General features: G+C 31.8%; 2 protein-coding genes, 1 long non-coding RNA gene and 1 pseudogene across 5 annotated transcripts; 2 read left to right on the top strand and 2 right to left on the bottom strand.

Moving 5' to 3' along the window:
• Positions 1 to 2327: 2327 nt before the first annotated feature.
• Positions 2328 to 9644, top strand: CRK10 (receptor-like serine/threonine-protein kinase SD1-6). Of its 3 annotated transcripts, none has more exons than XR_005892116.1 (8): positions 2328 to 2862; positions 3240 to 3634; positions 6818 to 6940; positions 7021 to 7190; positions 7283 to 7493; positions 8146 to 8383; positions 8480 to 8630; positions 9081 to 9644. It is a non-coding gene; the product is annotated as a receptor-like serine/threonine-protein kinase SD1-6 (long non-coding RNA). The 3 variants fall into 3 exon arrangements; XR_005892117.1 differs by having other exon boundaries at positions 2345 to 2841; XR_005892118.1 differs by lacking the exons at positions 2328 to 2862; positions 3240 to 3634; positions 6818 to 6940; positions 7021 to 7190 and having other exon boundaries at positions 7299 to 7455.
• A 5358-nt stretch (positions 9645 to 15002) lies between these two features.
• On the top strand, positions 15003 to 18111 carry LOC100810618 (uncharacterized). The gene is made up of 3 exons (XM_003527477.5): positions 15003 to 15217; positions 16996 to 17351; positions 17440 to 18111. Exons 2-3 carry the CDS (start codon positions 16998 to 17000, stop codon positions 18004 to 18006), a joined length of 921 nt encoding a protein of 306 aa, XP_003527525.1. The 5' UTR covers positions 15003 to 15217; positions 16996 to 16997; the 3' UTR covers positions 18007 to 18111.
• Positions 18112 to 18393: 282 nt separating this feature from the next.
• LOC100802617 (pentatricopeptide repeat-containing protein At1g11290, chloroplastic-like) lies at positions 18394 to 20640 on the bottom strand (annotated as a pseudogene).
• Positions 20641 to 20760: 120 nt separating this feature from the next.
• LOC100802087 (pentatricopeptide repeat-containing protein At1g11290, chloroplastic) lies at positions 20761 to 23566 on the bottom strand. Its single transcript, XM_003526301.5, has one exon. The coding sequence runs from the start codon at positions 23493 to 23495 to the stop codon at positions 21045 to 21047; it is 2451 nt and encodes an 816-aa protein (XP_003526349.1). The 5' UTR covers positions 23496 to 23566; the 3' UTR covers positions 20761 to 21044.
• Between the last annotated feature and the right edge of the window lie 3571 nt (positions 23567 to 27137).

Here is a 27137-nt window from a genome sequence, read left to right as displayed (position 1 = left end):
AAAAAGGGCACATACACGGGTAATTCTAAACCACTAATGCTGGTGTGGAGATTAAATTTTTATATTAGTTAATCATTTTTTTAGTGGTATTCTAAGAGTGGTCGCTAATAAAGGAATCTAATACCTTAGTGGTTCCATATATGCACACCATTAATACAAACATATTTTTAAAGAATACCAAAGATAATAATTTTTAGTCACTACAATTTAATGTTTTTTGTTTTTCATTCTTGTAAATTTTTTTCTTTTAATTCTTAAAAATTATGTTTGTTTTGTTTTAAGTTTTTAAGATACTTTAAAAAAAATACTAAATTATAGAGACTAAAAATATATTTAAACTTAATTTTCAAGTAGAATTTTCATTTTTTCCTTTTAAAATTGTATTTCTATTTTTTTCACCATTCCTATAATACAAAATCAAAACCACAACCAAAACATGATATATTCTCATCCAAGTGCACCAATAGAGCAATTAGAATATATACAAATTTCTTCAAAAGAAAAATTTAAACATTAAATTCATCAAACAAAATTAAGTTAATAAAGCCACTATATTTCCATTTAGTACAGACTAATTCTTACATAAGTGAGCATGAAAAGTAAGAACATGTAACCATACATGGTAGGATCCATGTAAAAAGATGTTTCTATGTAACCTCATATCCTACTTTTATATGTTCTTAACCAATCACATATATGTTTGTTATTTTATATAATATTTATTTATATTGTTGGAAATTCCTCCATAATTAAGGTTGATATGATTCACATTCAAGCAAACATGCAAATTCAAATACATGAAAAATTGAATAGCACATTTCAAAGCATGCATAGGAAGTTAAGGAGCACTTTCCAAGGACTTGAAATTGGTCTCTTTGACCTTGAGACTTCTACACTCCACTTAAAAAATTGAATATTAGAGTTAGAGTTTTGAATGTAACTCATTTATTAGTATCCACCACTCACTCTTGAAGGCCACATCCCTCTCCTATAAATAGGGAGACATGTGAAAAGTTGAAACATCCCACTTCATCTCATCTAAAGAGAAGCAAAGCAAGAGTGATAATGAGAAAGAAAGTTTTAGTTTTCACCACACTTAGTGAAAATTGAGAGAAATTGTAAACCATTCTTGTTTGGTAAGATTGAGAGATATTTTCTCGTATTAAGAGAGTCATCGTAATCCTACTTCTAATAAGGGAGATATTTACGGACTTGATTCCAATTTTTACCTTTTACATTGAAAAAACTTTTCATATTAAAATTTCTTAGTATCATTTTTCTATTCTCTATTTTTGTTTTTTCAATTTTGCTAAATGTCTATTTTGAGTCTACAGAAAGAAAAATAGTATTGATCCAACATATATCAATTCACTAGGTTTAACCAATGACGTTCACTGATCTAGCTAGTATATCCTTGTTGGGTCAATGACCTATCCCAGTTTTAAAACAATAGTTCAAAAAGTGTTAATTTTAACGGTCTTGGGGTTGAGAGAAGATGGAAAACAAAGGAAGTTTCAACTATTTGTTAGGGATTCTTAATTTTATATTTAAGTAATTTTCTTTATTTTTTAAATTTTAATACATTATTAGAGATATGGTACGGTAATAAAACTCGGGTCGCCTCATCGTCCTAAGACAAGCATTGTTAGATAAAATGACAAGTGTAATGGCGATTATAATTACCAAGATATGTATGTAATTGTCAGTTAAAATATTTATCAGAAATTACACTGTTTTACGGTGGTTTATGATAACCGCCACATATAACTACCAATAAAGTTCATATATTTTGTAGTATAAATTACAATCAAGCTACTTTTTTTTTTTTTGAAATTTTAATCATTGAAAATTGGTTGCTTATTTATTTTAATTTTTTTTAAGATTTTGTTATAAATTGTTTGGCCCAACTTCTCCTTTTAAGAAAAAAAATAAACTTAAATAAAAAGACTCTAACATGCTCAATATGAAACGTGATGTATGAGTAAAAATGAAGAAAAAAATTATGAGTTTTCTACTCAATAATATTTAGTAATAAATCAACAGAAGATTCATCCACTTCATTTTATTAATATTTCAATATGTTTGAGAAAAGGAGAAGTCGTGCCACTAGTTGGATTATTCAACTATTCATTTTTAAAGTGGTCCTTTCTTCAGATTGCTAAATTTCTTGGCCGGCCATTGAATTGTGGTGTTATAATATTCTTAGTTGACATCAGAAAGCGCCACTTTAATATCCTAATTATGTTAGAGAAACAGGTGCAATCATCCTATAACCGGTTTATTCAACTATTTCATTTTAAATTCAAAGTGGTGCTTTTCTGTAGATTGCTCAATTTCTTGGTCATTGATTTTCAAACATATGTGAATTAATATCATAAGATCCTCTCACACACAACCCTCCATAGTCTTGGGGACTTGAATTCTACTATTACTACAAGTCTATAACATATTGCTATGCCTATCATTTCATTACACAATAACAATGGCAACAAAAGCACTCATTACCATCCAAAGTTTTCTTGGCTTCATGACCGTCTTCACCATGGCAAGTGCACAATCCCCAAACTACATGAATGATGACTGCCACAACTCAACAACACAACAAGCCCTAACCCTAACATACCAAACCAACCTTCACAACACCCTCTTGTGGCTGTCTTCTGATGCTGCCACAAGCAAAGGATACAATCACACCACCACAGGAAATGGCACAGTTGATGCTGTATATGGCCTCTATGATTGCAGGGGTGATGTCACAGGATCCTTCTGCCAGTTTTGTGTCTCCACTGCAGCCTCAGAAATTCTTCAACGCTGTCCTAACAGATCTTCTGCTGTGATATGGTATAACTACTGCATTCTCAGGTACTAAGGACCAATTCAAGATTAAGACTACTAAAGCTCAAGCTTTTAACCCATTCAACAAAAAAATTATTTGTTATTAACTTTTATAACGCAAAAGGCCACCCATATTTTAACAAAAGGCACAACACAAGGTTTTAAATATTGGTTGCAGTTGTGTTGGCCACGTTTGTTGATATCGTAGAAAATCACGGACAAATGCAACCAAGGCATTCCTAGTTGCAGTCGTGGATGGTTAAATTAAAAACCTTATGTTGCCGTCCAAATCATGGTTGTGGATCGTTTTTTAAAACCTTGGCATAACATATAACTTTTCAATTTAAAATAGTCTCTCTTAAGATTTGTGTTAGGCCTCACTCGCTATTGGGACGGTTTTGTAGGTACTCAAACCATAACTTCTTTGGGAACCTTACCACAACTCCATCATGGCAAATTGTAGGGTCCAAGAACACAACTAATCCAGAAGAGCTTCAGAAATCTGAGGATTACATGCAAAGTTTGAGAAGAGAAGCCACTGTGGAGACCAACAAATTATATGCAATGGGAGGGTTCAATTTGAGTAATGGTGAGGAAAGGTATGGGTTGGTGCAGTGCAGTAGGGACCTTACTAATGTTGAGTGCAGTCAGTGTTTGGAGGCTATGTTAGTCAAAGTTCCTCAGTGTTGTGCTGCAAACCTAGGATGGCAAGTTTTGGCTCCAAGTTGTCTTATAAAGTATGATGATTATATGTTCTACCAGATTACTAATCAAACATCTTCTCTTTTGCCTAATCCAGGTACATATATATAATTAGTTGATTAATTGTTCAACTTTATTGCTAGGTTACTATTTTGGTTTTCTTGGTTTCATCCCGCATGTTGCACTGCCACTTAAGTGTGTTGAATTGCAATTTGGTTCATTTGCAAGAGATTGATTTCACGATTCAAAATGTGAACTAGCAGAAACTCCATCCATTATGTCAAGGCTTCCTTCAAGTCTTAAACCCAAACAAAATAAATGAGATAAACAAATAAAAAATCATACTCAGCGGCAAATGTAATTAATCTTTTTTTATACTACTAACGTATATTAAATATGATTTTTACAGCAGTTATTATAAAAATTAATGATTGTATTACACATGAAAATATATAGAAATAAATCTTTAGTATATATATATATATATATATATATATATATATATATATATATATATATATATATGAGTGTATTCTAATTATTTTTTTTATTAAAAAAACAAACTAGTGGGTGCTTTTGACCTGGTTCAGGAAGGATCGGTAGCTGGTGATGGGTGAATGATTTGGTGAGATTATTTGGTGCGTGTTGCTTTGGAATAATGCAAGTGTTCACGACACACTTGACTTTGGAACATTTTTCTTTTTTGGTGAATGGACTTTTTGGAACATATGATTGTGCTTTGTGGTGTTTAGGTGGAGTTGTGTTATTTGTGCGTGCGACAGAAATAGAAAACTTTAGTATTTGATAGAGAAAGACTGCTTTTAATTTCTTGGGGAAAAGATAGCTTACATTTTCAGATTAGAAGTCATTCTTTCACGTCAATTTCTATTTAAAAAATAATCATATCACATTAATATTTTCTTATATTCTTCAATTAAATATTAAATCATTCAACGTATGCACTGAATATCTTTTTTATTTATTTATTTATAAAATGTACCTTTTCCGAACGTTAAGGATGAGCATAGAACATCCTTAATAATTTGTGTTCCATACATGTTACATAAATTATCAGAAATCTTTATGTTTAATTTGTAATTATTAATAATAATAACTTGTAGTTTTTATGAATATAATTTTATCATTTAATTGTAGTTTTTATTAATTAATTTGTAAGTTATATATATAGGTTCATAACATTTGGCATAAAAATATTTTAAAATAATATATATGTTTTGAATCGAAGTAACGAAATTGATCATTATACCATGATTTTTCTTTCACTTAAAATTTTCAGAAATAATCTTGGTTTTTTCTAAGTTAACCCCCGGGAGGTTAATGCGGACAATTTGTTTAGTAACCATTTGTGATTAGGTAAACGGGCTCATATTTGGGTCAGCACATTTGTTAAGGGCATTTGTTATATCCACTCTCTTTTTCTTATACTTAAGTACACTCTCCTTTTTCTTTTTTAAACTCAAATGACTTAAATAATCTTTTTTTAATCTCAAATCTTCTTCTTTTCCTCACACGATGACATACTCCTGAACAATATAATACACTCTTTCAATGGCAACAAAACATTCCCCCTCTTTTCATTAGAATCATTCATCTCTTTCACTTTATTTTTTACTTCCATGACAATAAAACATTCATTTCTTTCTCATTTTCTTGGTTTTACTGATTTGATAGTGTTATTCTCTTGTTTCAAACTAGGAAAAATGCTTACAAGCTTTGAATTTTCATACATGATTTGTACATGTTGTATAATTTGGTGAGAAGTTCAAGAGGAGGGGTATAGTACACATAAAAATGCTTTCTTTATATGTCACTTTACTTAGATGATCTTCTTTTTGGATTTTATAACAAATGAAGCATGTTTTTTTTTTTTCCTGGAAAGTACTTTCTTGGATGTTTTTAAACTTCTGGAAAGTACTTTTTGGAATAAAAAAAATTAAAATTATATTTTGGAAAGTACTTTCCATAACCTAATGTGTTTTAAAAAAATATATTTTGGAATGATGTTTAAATTTTTGTTTTCTAGAAAGTACTTTTTGGGAATACAAAAATTTAAACATCAATTATGAATTGTACTTTCTTGAATGATGATATAGGACATATTGGGTTTAGTGAGATCTATGGCAGTAAGGGGAGTTAGAAAAAAGGGGAGTGGATATAACAAAAGCATTGTTAAGAAAGAGTTTGTGATCAAGCCCAACACTTTTTTTTTTTTTATAATAGTCTTCCGAGTAGGAATATAATTTATTGAAGCCTCTGAAATAATATAATGAAGAGTTAATTTTCATGAACTATAAATGCATTTTTTTACACCAATAAAAAGTGGTCCTAAATATGTTTTCTTAAAATTAATTATAATAAAATTTAATAAACTAATTATATATGACAATTCTGATAATGATATTTTACATTATCAACGCATTTAAATTAAATTCTAATAAAAAATTGTTATTATGCGAGCACTAAGGAGATTCAGTTCATGTTTCATATCATTTATTCAAATGGTCATTCAGGTGCCACACATGGAGGCTTAAAATATGAGCAATCAGAAGTCAGAATTTTCTATTTCAAGCAAAAAAATGTATATTTGCAAATTTGTTAATTACATGTTATCATGAGAACACTAAAGAGATTCAGTTCACATTTCCTATCATTTATTCAAATGGTCATTCAGGTGCCACATATGGAGGCTTAATATATGAGCAATCAGAAGTCAGAATTTTCTATTTTATGCAAAAAAAAATGTATTTTTGCGAATGTGTTAATTACTTTTTGAAGAATTGTTTGATTGTAGTCTGTCTACAACCTGTTCTAATGGTTTGCTAATTGCAATACTATTGAACAGTCCGAGGTTCGAGACATCACATATATGTTTGATTGTAAGTTTTATTTTGTTTAGTTTAATGACAATACAATGACACTTAGTATAATATCAATCAATTAGAAATCAATGTTGTCATAATTTTTAAGATAATTATTGTAAAAGTCAACAACTTATTATATATTATTGTTTGTGACTGAATAACAATATAAAACTGTTTTATAATATTAGTGCATAACTTATTTTTTCTTTTATTTTTTTTGGATTTTGATAAAAAGAGATCAAAACAAGAATTATAAATTAAACACTATTTCATCTGTCACTTTGAATCCTTTGACTAATTAGAACTTCCATAAATTATGTGTTTTTGTGGAATACATTTGGTATATAAGAGAAAAGAAAAGTGACATATTCATCTTTGCTATATTTTTGCACTTGCAGCTAAGAAGGGAGGTAAAATTAAGTCAACAACCTTGATCATAATCATAGTGAGTGTATTGGTGGCACTAGCTTTAGTAGTTTGCTCTATCTACTACTTGTGGAGGCAGTATCTGTCAAACAAAGGTAATTGACATTACAAACACGGTGAAACAACTCATCTGTTGCAATAATGCAAAATACAAAGTAATAAGTTTTCTTTGTAGATGGATTGCTATCAGTGAACACCCCTACATCTTTTCATGGCCATGTTCAAAGAGAAGATGCATTGACTGTAGACCTTCCTACAATCCCTTTAATTTGGATTCGACAGAGCACTAATAACTTTTCAGAGTTGGATAAATTAGGAGAAGGTGGATTTGGTCCTGTTTACAAGGTGTCACTGAATTTTTGGATTTGCATGCTAGCTATGTACAATTTTGCTTTGACTTTTAGTTGCCATAGTTATTATTTATCCTTTTCTTTTAGGGTAATTTAGAAGATGGAACAGAAATTGCTGTCAAAAGACTCTCTAAAACATCTGGTCAAGGTTTGGAGGAGTTCAAGAATGAAGTGATCTTCATAGCCAAACTGCAACATAGGAACCTTGTGAGACTCTTGGGTTGCTGTATTGAGGAAAATGAAAAGCTGCTTGTGTACGAGTACATGCCAAATTCTAGCCTTGACTCTCACTTGTTCAGTATGTTTTAGTTAAACTCAATGCTAGTTTTTTTTTGCCTTCACATTTTCTTTTCTTTTTATTGCTATGTGGTAGGAGTAGAGAGGTGTAACTTTATTGCCAAAATTGAATTTTCTATAAGCAACAATTCTTTCTATACCTTTCCATGAAAAACCATATATATATAGATATATGATGAAACAGAACCATATATATAAGCATCATTGCCTATAAAGCACATACAAGTCTTCCACTTGAGGTGTCAGACTGTCAGGTATATTTCCAACACAGACACCTCAATCATCTTAAAATAAAATGTAAAATATTAAAAAATAATGTCTCCTAACATTTTTGGTGAAGCATTCAGACTATATTATAAGGATATGTATACAAATCTTGATTGTTTTATTTTCACAATACTGTATATATTAGTTGTGTCACAACATCTTATATTTAGACATTGTGTTTAGTGTCTGTGTCAGAATTCGTGCTTCTACTTACAAATTGTGTATTTTGGAAATTAAATTTATTGATCACATTCAATGAGATTTATTCAATAGAAGGGAAAATTACAGGTTCCTTAAGAACACAAATTCTATGTACAACTTTGTTATTTGTTTTCTGCTCCATATATTAGTGTTAACAAATCTTTCCTTTGTCACTTGCATGTCAGATAAGGAAAAAAGAAAGCAACTAGATTGGAAGTTAAGACTGAGCATTATCAATGGAATTGCAAAAGGACTTCTATACCTTCATGAAGACTCTAGACTTAGAGTAATCCATAGAGATCTGAAAGCCAGCAATGTTCTTCTGGATCAAGACATGAATCCAAAAATATCAGATTTTGGATTGGCAAGAACATTTGAAAAAGGCCAGAGTCAGGAAAATACAAAAAGAGTTATGGGCACCTAGTATGTGTTATTGGCGACTCATTTTCATCATGGCACATTAATATTTAATGAATTACACAAATTTGCTATACTAAGTGTTCTTTTAATTTTAAACAGTGGTTACATGGCTCCAGAATATGCAATGGAAGGGTTGTATTCAGTGAAATCTGATGTTTTCAGCTTTGGAGTTCTTTTACTAGAAATCATATGTGGGAAAAGGAATAGTGGATTCTATCTTTCAGAACATGGTCAAAGTCTTCTTGTATATGTGAGTTTTCCCGCTATCATACCATTAAGAAATGAATAATATAAAAGAGTTAGGCTAAAATAGGATTTTGATCATTTATCTAGATTAAAAATTTCAGTTTGGTCCTTTAAATTTAAGAAGTTACACTTTAATTCTTTAAAGTTGATCTGCTAGACCAAATTGGTCCTTTAATTAGTTTATTATACTAATTTTGTCAAACTTAGTGACATGTAACAAACTATGAGAGATGTCACTCAGTCAAAATTGACTTTTAGTGTCAAAAATCGCGGAAGGACCAATTTGGTCTAACAAAGATACTATAAGATATTAAAATGAAACTTTTTAAACTTAAGAGATCAATCTGAAACCTAAAATATAAAATATAGATAAGAGACTAAAATTCTATTTTAGCCAAAGAAATATGCATGTGTTTAAACATGAATTTCTAAAAAATTTCATATTTGCATGCAGAGTTGGAGACTTTGGTGTGAAGGAAAAAGCTTGGAATTGTTGGATCAAATACTGGAAAAGACATATAAAACCAGTGAAGTTATGAGGTGCATACACATTGGTTTGTTATGTGTTCAGGAAGATGCAGTAGATCGACCAACCATGTCGACGGTTGTTGTCATGCTGGCAAGTGACACAATAGCCCTTCCAAAACCTAATCATCCTGCCTTTTCAGTTGGAAGGCAGACCAAAGAAGAAGAATCAACATCAAAAACTTCCAAGGATCCTTCTGTTAATGAAGTAACAGTATCAAATATTTTACCCAGGTAGTGGATATAACATGATAAAAGTTTTGCTTTGAAAATACCAAGATTGTACAAGAAATTACAATTAAGTTTACAACAAATTGGTCAGCCAGCCTCCTCTACATTTGATAAGCTTTCTATATTTAGGATTCCTTTACAATTCTAGAGTTTTATTTATATAGATTCTATTTATATTATTGATTACATATGATCTTGCATCCAGAGCAAGGTTTACAACAAATTGGTCAGCTTCCTCTACATTTGAGAAGCTTTTTCGTGTTTGGGATTGCAATCCTAAAGTTTTATCTATACATACATATACATACACACACACACATATATATATATATATATATATATGTATATTCTATTCATATCATTGATTGCAAAATCTTGCATGCAGAGCAAGGTAACACTGATAGCCAAATTCCTCTGATGTTATTTAGGCCTCTTGATAAGATGAGATTAGCATAAATAATTGAAAATGGAATGGCAAAGTTATGAAATATTTTCCTTGGCGGTAAGTTACAGACAAAATTAAGTGTGGTTCCATAGGTACTTTGCTGTTGTTCAGTGAAAACATAACAGTTATACCCATGTTATGTTTTCATTAATAAATTTAAGATTAATAAAAGTATTTAAAAAATTTAATTAGAAATTTAAGTTATTGTTCCACCGTTGGATTATACTCCCTTCTTCTAAAATACATGTCACATTTAAAAAAAAGATACATATTGTGCCAGAACAGATGTTATGTCAGTTTTTTAATATAACATTAATTCTTTTCTATAAGTAACAATTCTTTAATGGTTAAACAAAAAATTTAAGGATTCAGATGAGATAAAATTTAAGACATTTATTTAGAAAAGGAGTAAATTTTAAATATTAATTAAGATGGAAGTAAAAATTACAGTGAAAAAAAAAGTAAACTTTAGGAAAATCAAATACTCCCCCAACAAATATTTGACCTTCAAACTATACAAAGCTATGAATATAAAATCAAAATCTGTTATTGGATCCTTTAAATATTCCAACATCCTGTCGTATATATGCTGAAGATTCATCAGACAAGCTGTCCATATGTTCATACTACTAACCTACCTTTTTAATAAAATAATAACATTATACCAATAACTAATCCCAATTGCGTGTGGCAATTACCTAATTTCGACTTGCATTTAAAATTATGTGTAAATTAAATTAAATTAAATGGATGACGATTATAATTGGTAACATCAGTTGTCATAGATGATTTTTATTTTTTTATTACTATTATTATGAGAGTCATAGATGAGTTATGGACCAATGAAAAAGAAAACTATAATTTTCAGATTAAAAAACTTATTTAAGTGAATTTGCTCTAAAATTTATAAATTATCAATGATTTGTTCAGCCTCAAATACTAGTGGACTAAATCACGATGAATTCCATGTTAAGGTGTATAATCTAATTTTATATTTCTTTTCTCAAAATAACCTAAATTAATAATTTTTATTAACACAATAAACATTTTTTTTTATTGAAATACATATCCTGATATACATACACTCACATGTATGTTTAACTAATTACACAAATGGGCTCAACAAAGTATTTCAATTATAATACATGTTCATTTGTTTAATTGATAATTAGGTAAACAATTATTGATTAATCTAATAAGTTGACAATTAGTTAGAGATTTACTAAATAAATTTAATGATTATAACTAAACAGGAGTTGGCAATTAATCATTAATGAACATGTATTACAGTTAACCATTAAGTTGACAAATAATTGTCAACTTTAAACTAAATAGCTGAACTTATTTACCATTCTAATTATATTAATTAATGGAAAAATATACATAAAATTTTGAATATTTAAATTTTGAGAAATGATTATAATACATCTTAGCTTTAAAGCTAAGCAAATTGATAATGTAAAATAATAACAACATAAGTAAAAAATTATAATAATTGTGAAATCAATTTTTCTTTTTTTTTTTCCTTATTTTTTTGCTTATAATTGAGACCAGAGTAGTATCCCTTAATTTACACATATATATTTATTGTGAAGTAGAAATGAAAAAAAAGGTAAAATAAGAAATCTCTTAACTATTTTATTAGGATATTTTTTTTACATTTTTTTCTACATAGAAACCTCTTAAAAGATAGGTAAAAAAAATCGAAGTAGTATAATAATACTTAGGCATCTGCATATAATTTTTTCCCTTTTTAAACTTCCTTTAAAATTCTTACGTTATAGAAATATTTTTATGGCACCCTATAGAGAAAGAAAAAAAAATAAGGGATTTAATCTTCGCCCCCCTTAAACTCAATTCCTGCCTCCGTCACTGCATAAATTTGATTAGCGAAAAAAAAAATTAAAAAAAATAATATGACACACATTATCAAAATAGAGAAATTAGAAATGCAATTAAGCATATATTTTATTCTATTGTTTTTAACAACTATCCTCAAGGAGACTTTTTCAACACGTATTTAATTATGGTTAATTTACCAGCAAGTTTGACCCATAATTGTATTCAAGCTATGAGATTGAGACACCTTTGTTTATTTTTCCTTGATCAAAACCAAGTATACTTTCTCCGTTATTTGTCTTCTTTTAATGTCGCAGTCAGTAAGTACGTAGTCCCAATCCAACTTATATACTATTCTGAAAATTATAGAAAGAATATTTGGATGTCACCAGATGGAGGCAGATACAAATACTGTTGTGGGAACTTAGTAAGTATAAAAAAAGTTCATATTTGTTTCTTTCAGTTATGCAAGAATGCACACTAAACCAAAGTCTTTACATGAATAACATGAGTACGTATTGGCACAAACATAGCAAAATATTTTAATTCTTAAGTTGTCAGACTTAATAAATTTATATGTAATGTGAGATTGATAAGTTTAAGTGATAAATTGTTTTTTAGTGGATATATATGGCTCCAGAATATGCCATGGAAGGCTTGTTTTCAGTGAAGTCCGATGTTTTCAGCTTTGTGTTCTTTTGCCAGAGATCATTAGTGGAAAAAGGATCAATAAATTCCATCTTTCAGACCGTGGCCAAAGCCTTCTCATATATGCATGTTCCTAAATCCTACTATACACTTGTATCCATTAAAAAGGAAAGAAAAAAAAAAGATAAAGGGTAAAATTGATGCAGGCCCCTCAATTCTAGGTCAAAGTTTGTCATGATTCCTTTATTTTAACAACATTATTGTATTTTTTCATGAAATGTTTTATAATTAGTGAATTTCGTTACTCGCCCTAGTATTATATATAGGTTCTACAATGAAGATTGAAATTCATAAATTATAAAACATTCCATGAACAAAACATTATATTTAAAGCATAGAAACTAAAACAATTTTTAACTGAAAATTAAGAGACCTACAACACATTTTACCTACAAATATAAATGACTTTAACTAAAGGTGTATTAACAATTATAGGCATGGAACATCTGGTGTGAAAACAAAGGTCTGGAATTGATGGATCCGTTAATAGAAAAATCATGTGTAAGTAGTGAAGTTCTGAAGTGTATGCACATTGGACTATTGTGTGTACAAGAAGATGCAGCAGATAGACCAACAATGTCAAGTGTTGTTCATATGCTTGCAAGTGACAACGTGACTGTCCCAAGCCCGACACGCCCTGCATTTTCTGTTGGAAGGTTTGCCATTGAACGAAGGTCATCATCACCTAACACTATGGTCATTACTCTGTCTATGAAGTAATTAACCCTCTCCGAAGTAATACCTAGGTGATCAATAGAACTGGACATGCTTTTGTTCTTGATAAAGGATTAACTGAGGAAAAGGTTGCTAAGGATTGAAGATTATGTCAAAGTCATGTTTCAAAAGACTATGGTTGCTATCAATATTGAGCTACAAGCTTGGTTGTTGGGGCAACAAAACTTGCTAAATGGGTCGTGGTGGTGGCCACTTTGTTAGACTCTTGGATTTGATTTTGTGGAAACATGATATGGTTTGAATTTAGAGTTTGCTTTATTTTTTAAGGTGTGCATTGTTTCATAAGTTAATGTATACTAAATTACTAACTCATTTAATGGCCTCATTGGTTACATTAGTTCACGATAGTAGTTTGATTATATTTTTTTAATTGCTTGTAGTTTGATTACATTTAATTCTAGATTAATTTTGTATATTGTATTATAACTATGTCATATCCTATTATTTTAAAATTGTGTTATATCTCAGTGTGACTTGTATCTTTAAATTTATTGATTTAAGTAGTAGTTATATTTAATGATTTTACAAAATGTAACTTGTATTATTAATAGACTAATAAATGCATGAGAAATGAATGAGTGCTTTATTAATGAATTTCAGAAATGAAAGGTAAAAAAAAAAACTAACTATTAATACATCTTAAAGTGAGTCTGTATTTCTTATAATTAGAAAAAAAAAAAAACCTTTTGCTTCTTATATTAAGGACGATGGGGATAATTTGCAATAAAAAGTTAAATACATTACATTGGATTTAAATAATATGTATTCACATCAATTTCATATAACCATATGATGGCTAAAATTATTTTATATTAGCACATGTTTTACTTTAGAAAATTAATATCTTTTTATTTTATTTTTAAAAAGAAAAAGGTTATGCATTGATAATATAATCATTTAATCACAAATTACAATATATAATAAGTTTGTTAATATTTATAATAATGATCTTAAAAATGATATCAATGATAATTTTTAATTACTCAATAGTGTAAATGTCTTTACACTTATATTGCCAATGGATAAACATTAAACTTTCCTTATAATTTTAAGAGTAATTTTTCAAAACTCATTAAATTTTAACAAATTTAATTTTGCTAGTACCAAAAGAATTTAATGTTACTAATTAGAAACTTGTCTTAAAAAACCAAATTAAGAAACTTTTTTAGTTTTATGAATTAGTTAGAAGGATTTTATACATAGAGAAAAAGGTAGCATTTCAAAAAGAATTTATCATTGTTTTAAAAAAGAGTTGGATGACTATTCATTGTTAGTGTAAAAACTTTTACACTAACAGATCAATAAAAAATTATTATTAGTATAATTTAATTATTTTTTATATTTAGAAATCAAATATATAACGACCAGGAAATTTACAAATTAATAACTTATATACAATATGATTTTTGATATTATAAAAATCAATAAATTTATTTTAATAATTTAATATTATTTATGCATATCATGCTTTCTCTCATTATAAGTCTTCATCTTGTACTTTTTGTGAATTATTTTTCTAAAGAGAAAATAAAAATTATAAATTTATGTTATTAATTTGTGACTAGTCATTTTTTTGTTAATCAATTTTCACAGGACGAAAAAAAGTTGTTATCAGTAATTTATACTATTTATTATTTATTGACTAAAGAAATGATCAAATACTTAATGGTATTTTAATACAGAATAAGTAATACAAAAACATTTTTTTAAAACAAATCTTGTAAAAAAATTCAAACTAATTTCTCAAGATAATACAAGGACAATGTAATGTTGAGTGTTGACCAATTGATTGACGGTAATTTTTACGCAGTAATTACGACGGTCACTCATTTTTCTCATCACACGTGTCTGTGAATCAGTAAATTCTCTCGCACTGCGTTTCACCTGATCCCTTGACTGAAACGGCCAGAACCTTTTCTTTTCCGCATTTGGTCTTCGAGAAAGTGAAAACTCAGAATTTTCTCATCATTTTTCCCGAGAAAACCCTAACCATTCCAATGTGCTATCGCAATTACCTCTCTGCACTCCAATGACGCGCTGCTGCGGCATTCGGATTCCGTGATCTGATTGGCGATTGGGATCCAATCTTCATCAATCCGATTTTGTTGGTATTGCTTTCTTCTCTGCATTTTCTTCTCACTCTGGTTCAGTTGTTTTCTTGTAGCTGTTGAAGCTTTACAATTTGATTTCTAGAATTTGAACTTAACAATGACATTTTCTTTTATATTTTACTGGGGTAAAGCAAAGTGCACAATCTTTTAGTTCAGTAATCACATTTTGGCGTCTTTTGTTTTTTTATTAAGTTGTATTTTAATTTGAGCTAAAAATTTTCTTCTTATTTTACAGTGGTAAAGGAAAATGCACATTCTTTACTTTAGTAATCACATTTTTGTGTTTTCTGTTTTTCCTAATGTTTTTTTTTTTTGCTACAGAGTAAAGAAATTTGTTTTGCTAATTGTCACTGTGATGTGTAAGCGTATGTTAGGACTAGAATGAGTTTTTTTAATATGGTGAAATTGGGTGGAGTAGTAGTTTGAACAACTTGTGGTTTGAGTTTGAATTTGCTTTTGTAGGAAATAAAACTGGATTTTTATGTTAATAATGTTTGATAGCAGAGGACAGTGTGAGGGATATGTATGTGGCTTTAAGAAGGCATTTGGTGTAACTTCCTTTTGGAAATTCAGCTTATTGTGTTTGGTGTTAGTTTTCAACTTGGTTTCCTGTTAAACCTTTTTTTTTCTTTGGGGTTTGGTTGCTTACAAAATGTGGTCTATTTACTTCAATTTGCGTCCATGTTGTTCTTAAATTCCCATCTTATATACTCAATTCTGTTTTGAAAGGGAAAAATGTATACTCTCTGTTCTTCAATTCCCTTTGCTCATTGTGGATTCTAGCTGGTCTCCAACAAATCAAGGATTATACTGGGCAGCTTTTCCTGCTACCTTAGTAATTTTGGGAACCGATGCCGAAGTTTGTGGCTGAAAAGGTTTTTTTGTTTGGATGTCAGAGCATTTTAAGGACTTGCTCATTGGAGAAATCCATCACTAGTGAAGCTTCTTTGACTGTTCATGTTTGATTTATAGAGCTCCATTTTCTGGTTCTTTCAAAACCATGTGAGCAAAACTATAAAAAGGGGCAGATTAGATGATATCTTTAAACTAGAATCCTTGTAAGTATATACATGGCTAGAAAAGGGTGGGAAACTCAATCGTTAAGGATCCTGTTTTCTGCACATTAAAAATAGCATAACCGCCACAGCCAATGAATCAATCTAGATAAAAATACCTAGAGGAACCATAAACATAACACTATCCAGCAACAAGTTTTCTGCTTGAGTTAAATGCACCAATGGGTGCATTATGTATAGCTTGCGTCATTCCACATAAAGTGAGATTTACATTGAAGAAGACTTCCTTCTGGCTGAAAGGATGTTTGGCCAAAATTTAATCCAACACTTGCTTTTGCATGTTTTGCAAATTTGTGTTCACTATTTTAAAGTTCTTTTCTGTACTTTATCTTACACTTGCAGGCAAAACTCTGTTTTCAAATTTATTTATTTATTTTAGAGGAAATTTATTTATTTAACTACTTTCTACTTATTAGTAATTGTTCACTAATAAACACGTCTTAAAATCTATGAACCAAATAACCAAACTGTGTTTTTGACTTTTTGTGATTATTGATATTACATTATACATCTACTGTTTGTTTTCTTTACTAGATCCTTCCTTACCTTTTTCTTCTGTAAATTTTTTGTTAATTTCATGGTTCATATTATCTTCTAGTAAATGAGGATAATACTATTAATTTAAATATGTATAGTGTTATGAATAAAATTAAAAGCAAAATATATTTAACAGTGTATTGAATTCTGTATTTTCTGTAGAAATGGAGCACTATGATCTGCAAAGACAAAGAAGGGAGATGAAAAATAAAGGAAGGAATGTTGTGTGGTCAATTGCGATGGATAAGTGTCTAATTGAAGCCCTGGCAGCTCAGGCAAAACGTGGAAACAAAATTGACAAATGTTTCAATGAAAATGCATACACGGCTGCCTGTGTAGCAGTAAACACTTGCTTCAGCTTGAATTTGAATAATCAGAAAGTTATCAACCGTTTGAAAACAATTAAGAAGAGGTATAGAGTAATAAAAGATATCCTAAGTCAGGATGGTTTCTGGTGGAACCCAAATACAAAGATGATTGAGTGTGACAGTGATGAGCTTTGGAAGAATTATGTTGCTGTAAGTAATGTTTCATTTTTCTCCACTCTTGAATGTGTATGAATTTGTGTACAATACCTATTATGGTGTTCTTTGATTTAATGAATAGGCACATCCCAATGCGAGAGGATTGCGCGGAAAGCAGATAGAGATGTATGATGAACTTAAAATCGTTTGTGGAAATTATCAAGCCCCAAGTCATTGGGCTAAGAGGAAGAGTGGAACTCATCTAATGGACATGAAGAATTTTGAGGATGAAGCAGCCTCCTTTGTTTCTCCCAGTTCAGAAGACATGAGTGAGACAGATGGAACTGAATCATACACTGGAATTCCAGAATTTGACCAGATACCAGATGGTTTTCAAGAGCCTCCTGTGGCCCAGCCTGTAAGACAACTTCCAAAGCGGCCTCGTAACTCAGATGCTCTTCAGGAAGCATTGATGACAGTGGCATCGAGCATCCGACGTCTGGCTGATGCCATGGAGCAAAGCAAATGCTCATTTGATGCAAGTGAGCTATTACATGCTGTGATGGAGATAGATGGGTTGGAAGAGGGTAAACAGATGTATGCATTCGAATATTTAAATGCTGATCCTGTCAAAGCCAGAGCCTTCCTCACCTACAATGCTAGGATGAGAAAGACATATCTGTTTAGACAGTTCTGGTGGTGGAGGTGAGGGTGATGGTGCCTTGAATGTTTTTGGTGTACAGATATCTAGGGACTGTTTCACAGACGTTTTCTGTGTTTTGAGCAATTTTTTGTTGATGTGTTGTTAGGATAATTGAATGTATAGACTCTAGACTGATAGGAGATAGCCATATGCCGGAGACATTAGAAACATCGTCTCTTCCAAGTAACCATGGTCATTTGAAACAGGCAAAATAGATAGAAAGCTGTGCACATGCACATGTAATATACAAAGCAAAAATATATTACTTTGGCTATTAATAAAATGAAAAGAAAAGAAAAAAATAAAAGAAAATTCTAATGAGTCTTATTTGAAGTTTATCCATCCTTGTGTTTTATTGGGCTATGATCACATGAAAGGATATGATCGATTAATTCACCAGTAATCACCACAAGAACAAATACCATTCTTAAAATGAGGATACCTAACAAGTGAAATATACTTAGTGGCATCATGGCAATCAACACAAACTCTTAGATTCTTTCTGATGTGTAATGTCATGCCAGGGCTTGTATGCAAAAGTTCAAATGCAATAGCAAGCCTCTCACTATGGCTACCGAGCAATTGTTCCTTCACATCTTCTTCCACGTCATGAATTGAATTGGTGTGAGGCACATAACCTGCAGCCTTTATCTCATCTCCAAGAGTCTCAAGAAAAGCATAAATTCTTTTGGATTGAGGATGATTAGTACTTCTTGAGTAGAATGTATGAACTTCTTTTCTCAACTCTACCAAACTGCAGCCTGGAGTTTTGTGGAGCCCCTAATCTTCCATGGCTGTTCTCACCTTGGCTACTTTATCCCACGTTGAATTAGAGGCATATATGTTGGCAAGCAACACATGATACCCTCCCTCATTTGGGTCTAACTCAAATAGTTTGTCTGCAGCCTTCTCTCCCAATTCTACATTTTTATGGATTTTGCAAGCACCCAACATCGCACCTAGAACAGAAATCCCTGGTTTGATAGGCATGTCTTGGATGAAATTCCAAGTACAATCTAGCTGGCCAGCGCCACCAAGGAGATCAACCATGGCACTCTAGTGATCCATAGTAGGCTCCAAGTCATAGTCTTCCTTCATGCTTTTGAAGAGGAAGAGACCTTGTTCCACAAAACCCAAGTGACTTCAAGCTGAGATTTCAGACAAAAATGTTATATCGTTTGGCTTAACAGCTTCCTTCGGCATCTCATTGAACAGATCCAGAGCTTCTTTTCCTAGACCATGTGTTCCATATCCGTCTAGCATTGCATTCCATGTTATAACATGTCGCTCTTGCATCATGTCGAAAAGCTTTCTCGCAGTTTTAATGGCTCCACATCTTGCATACATGTCAACAAGAGCAGTGGAAACAAAGACATTTTTGTCCATACAAGTTCTTATTGCAAGTCCATGAATCCACTTAGCGTGGCGGTTGACTGAGAAATCTGCAAGAGCAGTAATTACACCGACTAATGTAAAACAATCAAGTTTAATGCCTTGAGATTGCATGATACAGAATAGATTTAAAGCCTCCTTTACGCACCCATTTTGTGCATAGCGTAATATCATGGCATTCCGAGTGGCATTTGTTTTCTCCTTCAAATTATCAAATATTGAAGCTGCTATATCAACTCTCTTGCATTTAGAATACATGGATATTAAAGAGTTCATTACTGACACATTAGAATCAAGTTTCAGCTTGTCCGGTAATTTATGAACAAACCTCCCTCTTTCAAGATCACCCAAATTAGCACAAGCAAGTAAAGCTCCCATCATTGTAACACGTGTAGGTACCTCCCCTTCATCAACATCTTAAGAAAAGTTGCAAAGACTTCTTCGGATTCACCATTTTGTGCACAACCATCAATCATGGTATTCCGTGAAACAACACTTTTACTACTCATCCCCTCAAAAACCAACCTTGCAGTCCTTGTGTGCCCATATTTGAAGTGCATATCAAGAAGGGCATTTGTAACATTAACCGGAGATTCAAATCCTGATCTGAAAGCATAACCATGGATAGACCTTCCAATTCTCAAAGGCTTCATATCTGCAACAGCCGGTAAAATACTGACCAATGTGACAGAATCAGGCTTTTGGCCAGCTTGCTGCATCTGGAAAACCAATTGCAATGCTCTCTTGGCATATCCATTTTGTGCTTATCCTGCAACCAATGTTGTCCATTAAACCAAATCCTTCTGTGGCATTCTCTTGAACATCTTATACGCATCATCAATTTCCCTACACTTGGCATATAAATTCATAACAGCAGTTATGGCAAACAAATTGGACTTAAACCCATTAGTTATTATCTGCCCATGAATCTCTCTACCCCTTTTGAGGTCCAAATTCTCTCCACACAATTGCAACAAGCAAGCATAATCACCCACAACGGGTCTAACCCCATCACACATCATTCTATAGAAGAAAAACAAGGCTTCACCTAAACTAGAGTTTTTTGCATACCCTTTTAGCATACCCGTTAACCAAGTACAAAATAAAAACAAAAAAAAACTTTGGACAGAGCAAGAAAACCTCTCCAAGCTCTCTTCCCCCCTTTTAGAAACTACCAACAATGAAAACTTCCCTATAAACCTTCCCCTTCTCTTCCATTACCCACTAATCCGTACTCCCAAACATAACCCAAGAGGGACGAGCTTGTTAGCTAGTTTATAACTTCAGTATGGAGAACTTGAAAACATGTTAATAACTTCGCAAACCATTTTGTATAAACAAAGACACCCGCAGACAAAAACAACACTATTAACATTTTTAAAGGATCAAATTATACATTAATCCAAAAAGGTGTACAACTCAAGGATATACTGGCATTAAAAAATTATACAACTCAAGAAAAGAGTAGGTGGCCACTGCTAAAACGTGGCATTAGAATGGCCACTGATGGTCAAAGGTTGATCCAAATAATGCCATTCTTCTAGGGTAACAAATTTCAACTAGTTCTTCCACTGAGGTACTCAAGTTACTCTAGTCTAGGACCTTGTAGAAGGAATCATGATTGAATAATGATAACAAAGGTATCAATTGAGTCACCAGTAATCCCCACAAGAACAGATTCCATTTTTAAAATGATGGAACCTACGTAAATCGCGCACAATAATTTCCCTCCCAGTCACTAGCGAAATGTACTTAGTGGCTTCATGGCAGTCACCACAAACTCTTAGATTCTTCCTGATGTGTATTGCCGTGCCATGCCTTGTATTCAGAAGTCCAAATGCAATAGCAAGCCTCTCACTATGGCTACTGAGCAATTGTTCCTTCACATCCTCTTCCACATCATGAATTGAATTGGTGTCAGGCACATACCCAGCAGCCTTCATCTCATCTCCAAGAGTCTCAAGATAAGCATAGATTCTCTTGGATTGAGGATGATTAGTACTTCCTGAGTAGAATGTATGAACTTCATTCCTCAACTCAACCAAACTGCAGCCTGGAGTTTTCTGGATCCCTTTCTTCTCCATGGCCGTCCTCACCCGAGCAACTTTGTCCCACATTGAAGCAGATGCATACATGTTGGCAAGCAATACATGATAGCCACCATCATCTGGGTCCAAGTCAAATAGTTCGTCTGCAGTCTTCTCACCCAATTCTACATTTTTATGGATTCTGCAAGCACCTAGCATTGCACCTAAGACAGTAATTCCTGGTTTGACAGGCATATCCTGGATGAATTTCCAAGCATCATCTAGTCTGCCAGCACGACCAAGGAGATCAACCATGGCACCATAGTGATCCATTGTAGGTTCCAAGCCATAGTTTTCCTTCATGCTTTCAAAGTAGTACATGCCCTCTTCCACTAAACCCGAGTGACTACAAGCTGCGATAACAGAGAGAAACGTTATCTCATTTGGCTTAACAGATCCATTCTGCATTTCATTGAAGAGATCCAGAGCTTCTCTTCCATGGCCATTTGTCCCGTATCCATCTATCATTGCATTCCATGTTATCACATGTCGCTCTTGCATCAAGTCAAAAAGCTTTCTTGCAGTTTGGATGGCTCCGCATTTGGCATGCGTGTCGATGAGAGCTGTGCAGACAAAGACATTCTTGTCCATCAAAGTTCTTATAGCAAGTCCATGAATCCACTTAGCCTGGCGGGTAACTGATAAATCTGCAAGAGCAGTAATTACACTCACTAATGTAAAGGAATCAGGTTTGATGTCATGAGATTGCATCTCACAGAATAGATTTAAAGCTTCATTTACACATCCATTCTGTGCATAACCTAATATCATGGCATTCCATGTGACGACTGTTTTATGTTTCAAATTACCAAACACTGAGGCCGCAATATCAACCCTCTTACACTTTGAATACATGGATATCAAAGAATTCATTACAGACACATCAAAACCAATTTTCTTCTCATCCAACAATCTATGAACATATCTCCCTCGTTCGAGATCACCTAAATTGGCACAAGCATGTAAAGCCCCCATCATACTAACATTCGTGGGTTCCACCCCTTCATCCAACATCTTCAAAAACGTCGCAAACGCTTCCTCAGATTCACCATTTTGTGCATAACCATCAATCATTGTATTCCAAGAAACAACATTCCTGCTACTCATCCCTTTAAACACCAACCTCGCACTCCTCACAGACCCACATTTGAAGTACGTATCCAGCATTGCTGTCGCAACATTAACCATATATTCAAACCCAGCTCTGAAAGCATAACCATGAATAGACCTTCCGATCCTCAAAGCCTTCAAATCTGCCACAGCTGGCAAAACACTGACCAGCGTGATGGAATCCGGCTTCTGGCCAGCCTCCTGCATCTGCAAAACCACCTGCACAGCCCTCCTGGCGAACCCGTTCTGTGCATAACCCGCAACCACAGTGTTCCAGGAAACCAAGTCCCTCTGCGGCATTCTCTCGAACATCTTGTATGCATCCTCGATCTGCCTACACTTGGCATACAAATTCACAACAGCAGTCATGGCAAACAAATTGGACTGAAACCCATTAGTTATCACCATCCCATGAATCTCCCTCCCCCTCCTGAGGTCCAAATTCTCCCCCGACAGCTGCAACAAGTAGGTAAAATCATACACCACGGGCATAACCTCATCACACCTCATCCTCTCATAAAACCTCACGGCATCGCGCAAAGTCGAATTTTTCGCATACCCTTTTAGCATGGTATGGTAAAGAACATCAAGCTTGTGCTCCACGGGCTCAAACACACGTGCTGCCTCAGTGATGCTGTTGAATTTGCAGAAGAGGCTTATGAGCTTGGTCTGGAACAAGTGCTCGTTGTAGAAACCGTTTTTGATTATGAGAGGGAGGATTTGGTGAAGCTCTTTGAGGGAAGTGCAGAGTTCCAAGAGTATGGCTGAAGGGTGTCTGTAGACATGGGAAGGGATGAAGATTCTTTGGTAAAGAGGGGTTGTTGTTGTTGTTTTGAGTTTTTTGAGGTTTGGGTTAGTGTTGTTGGGAATTGGTGCAGGGTGAAGAGTTAAGAGCTGCGAGCTCATTCTCCTTCGATTTCTATCACTTTTGACGCAATCGAAAGGTACCCAAGTTTTTTGGAGGATTCATTAGATTCAGACTTATATCACTTATATTTGCATGCGTGTTCATGGAAAGGTCTAAAATGTGGAATATTCTTTGTTTATGTCTTTTATTTTAGCATGAGTTTAGTAGTGAAAAGTTTGTAAGGAATGAGTAAAATATGCTTATTGGTATTTTATTTTTATTATTTAATATATTAATAAGAGTAATATGGTATTTTTAGTATAATAAAAGAAAAATTAAATTGGGGAGAAAAAGATTTTTACATGAGAAAATTTTGGTAGAAAACTTATTTAAAAATATTTTAGAAAAATATTATTTTTCATGAATTTTATTTTTTTTAAAAGGGATACGAGAATTTAAGATTTTTAATATAAGATTATTGAAAAAATTAAAATTTTTCTCCTATCAAATGCCTCATAGGTGTAAAATAAAACTTTTACATTTCTTTTCAGCCACACTTTGGCTAAATGAGATTCTAGTTAATTTGATGAAATTAGGGGTACTCGATAATGTGTAGACAATGATGTTTATCAGAATTCTCCAATTCAATTTTCGAATTCTCTTTAGATTTTTAAATATAAATTTATGAATAATTAGAAATAGAAATTGGTAAAAATCAAGATGTTCTAAGAGAAATTTTTAGAAAAAATATTTTAATTTTTCATTTTGGTCCCTCCTGACTTCTACACAAGAAGATGAAAAAAAAATTTAAGAAATAAAATTAAAATTTTTATTTTGGTCCTTTGATGTTTCATTTTAGTCTTGTTGACCTGAACACAAGAAGGAAAAAAATTATAATAACTGCCATTTTAGTCTCTTAATGTTTTTAATTTGATCTCTGATGTCGTGGACACCATGGTGAAGGCTACTTAGGCGAGAGACACACTTACAACATTTCATTTAACGTTGGTACTATTCATCCATTAAGAGAATTATTAACGACTGCTAACAAAGGACTAATTTGGCTGAGAGAATGTAGTTTTAGCAACTGTTTTGCAATTATTTTTTTATTTGTCATTGATTAACTTGTCAGTGTTTCACACTTTTAGAAATGAATTTAGTTATTTGCTCTCATGACAGTGAACTACCGTGTGGTCTTGTACTAATGTGCTCTCTTGCATATCCTTGTTTGCACCTTTTATAAAAGAACATTTGATAAAAGATTTATTTTTCATACTTAAGAATCGTGAATCTTAGGGATCATGATTCTTAAAAATGATCAAAATATGTTTGCTTAGTACAAGATTTCATGTTTGGTTTTAATAGAATTTTTTCATCACATATATTTTTCTCCAAAAATATTGATTTAGAGAAATAATTTCATTAGATACACTTAAGTAAAACTTCAATGTTTAAAATATCTTAGGAGACTTTATTGTTTAAAATATTTTGTTATTTTTTAAATAAGAAGAATTTATGAAAACCTTTTTTTAAACTTGACAAAGATGTTTCCTTGCTCTTGCATGTCCTCTAGGCTCGAGTGTAACGATAAATCAAAGATGCATAATTTTTTTTTATAAAATTTTTGGGCTTGATTAATTTAAGTTAAAATATCTTTATGAAAATATGAAAGAAAGTCATTCATTTTGTTTTTGAAATGGTAAAGATTACTAAATAGTCACGATTCAAACATTTCAACATAAAGTTCTCACAATAACTATGGAATAAGAGAATTTGTTTTGGTATAAACCACACCTAGTCTCTATTCACAAACAATCTTATTCAAGTCAAATAATATTATTATGAACAATTTTTTTTTCTAAATATTTAACATAATTAAATACTAAAAACTTGAATTTAAGATCATTGGTAGGTTAGAATAATTTTATACCAATTGATCCACATGTTTAAAGATAAGAAAAAAGTGAATTTAAAATAATCATTACTAAGAACCTATTTTTTTATAATTTAGAAAATTTAATGATCATCAAATTGTCTTGACTCAAATATTTAAAAAAAACACGAGGTGGTTTTTACGATAACCAAATAAGAAATAAATTCAAAATGGTATTACTAACCACCCATTTTTGAGCAGATATTTTAAGTTTAATAAGATAATAATTAAATTGTTTATTTGATTTAAATTTAAGTAAATTTAAAAGTCATCATAATACGATTTTTTATTAATTGATAATATTAAAAAATATACCTTCTTAGCGCATGAAAATTAAATTCATTTAAAAAATTGCATTGTAGTGTAGCCATTAACATATTCACCCCTTCAAAATATATAGAATTAACTAGGTTTGTTGCCTAATAATGTACTCACACAACCTCTATTATCTAGGCTGTACAGTAAATTGAATGAATAATGTTATATTTAATGGAAGTAACTCCGCATCATTGTAGTGCTTGAATTTAAGACAAGACTTTCGAAATTTCAAAATGAATTTCTAACAAGAATATGCACATTCCTTCAGTTATATATCATTAGGACATATCTCCCATCCTCCATATTTTGAGGTGAAGGTTCCTCCACCAAAGAGTTGCGCATACTCACATATTGCTTCTCTAACACAACGATCCCATGACACTGCAATATCCTTTAGTGACAAAGGTTGACTTAGCCTTTGGAGACAAAGTGTCAACTTCAACTTAGCTTTCATTGATAGATCTTCATCTAGGTCCTTCCTGCTTGTTCAAAATTGGAAAACAAGGAGAAGCTAAGAATTTTGTCTTTCTAAATGGAAATACTAGAAATAATAATTGTTTTTTTTCTTAATTTTCCAGTTCATCAAGAAAAAAAATTCTGACTAATTCAGAATTAGATCGAGAGATAAATAAAATCTGACAAATAATTATTTTTATCAAAGATCGAATTCAGGTAATAACCAAATAGTTTAATTTAAATTTTAACATATTAACCGCTTGTATCTAATCACTTGATAAGAAAGAATAATAATTTAAATATGCATATTGTGGTAGAAAAGTAATAATTGCTTTAAAAATACAAATAAAAGAAAAAACAGTCCAATTCCCTAACCTGGCTTCCAATGGCATTTCATCTATAATGGCAACCGAGCAATGTGGATAACTTGCAGGAATATGCAACCAAAGCGGTTGAATTATTGGCTACATGATCAAGATTATAGTCAATATAAAAGGAACAGAAAAACAGCAAAAATAAGGTTATAATTGAAACTAGAGTATAAAATAATTCACCTTTTTATAAGAACCATGATTTGACATTGGGTTTACATTAACACTCACTGAATTGAACAATAATTTTACAGTTAATCCTTCACCATGGGCAATATATCCTTCAGCTGCAGTGGTGACAATTTTCCCTTTATCAGCAACTACCTCAGTGTCTATCAGTCGCATATTTATCTCCTTTATTTCTTCTGAAAGAGCATTATTTTCCTACAAAAGTTACCCATACTTAAGTTATTCGAAGGGTTCTGCTTTCCATAAATAAACATTGCAATAATAATTCATGCATACTAAGAATTACATGTAGGAATGAAGTTGTCATTCTTGTTACGCATGAAAAGGATAAAGTGATAAAAAGTTCAAGGAACAATATTACATGAGCTCACAATATGCATAGGAGTATAAAAAATTGCTGGAAATTGTAAGAACAATATGCATAGGAGTATAAA

The sequence above is a fragment of the Glycine max genome, chromosome 6 (genome assembly GCF_000004515.6).
Source record: "Glycine max cultivar Williams 82 chromosome 6, Glycine_max_v4.0, whole genome shotgun sequence".
Lineage (NCBI taxonomy): Eukaryota > Viridiplantae > Streptophyta > Magnoliopsida > Fabales > Fabaceae > Glycine > Glycine max.
This window is presented reverse-complemented; position numbering and strand designations above follow the sequence as displayed.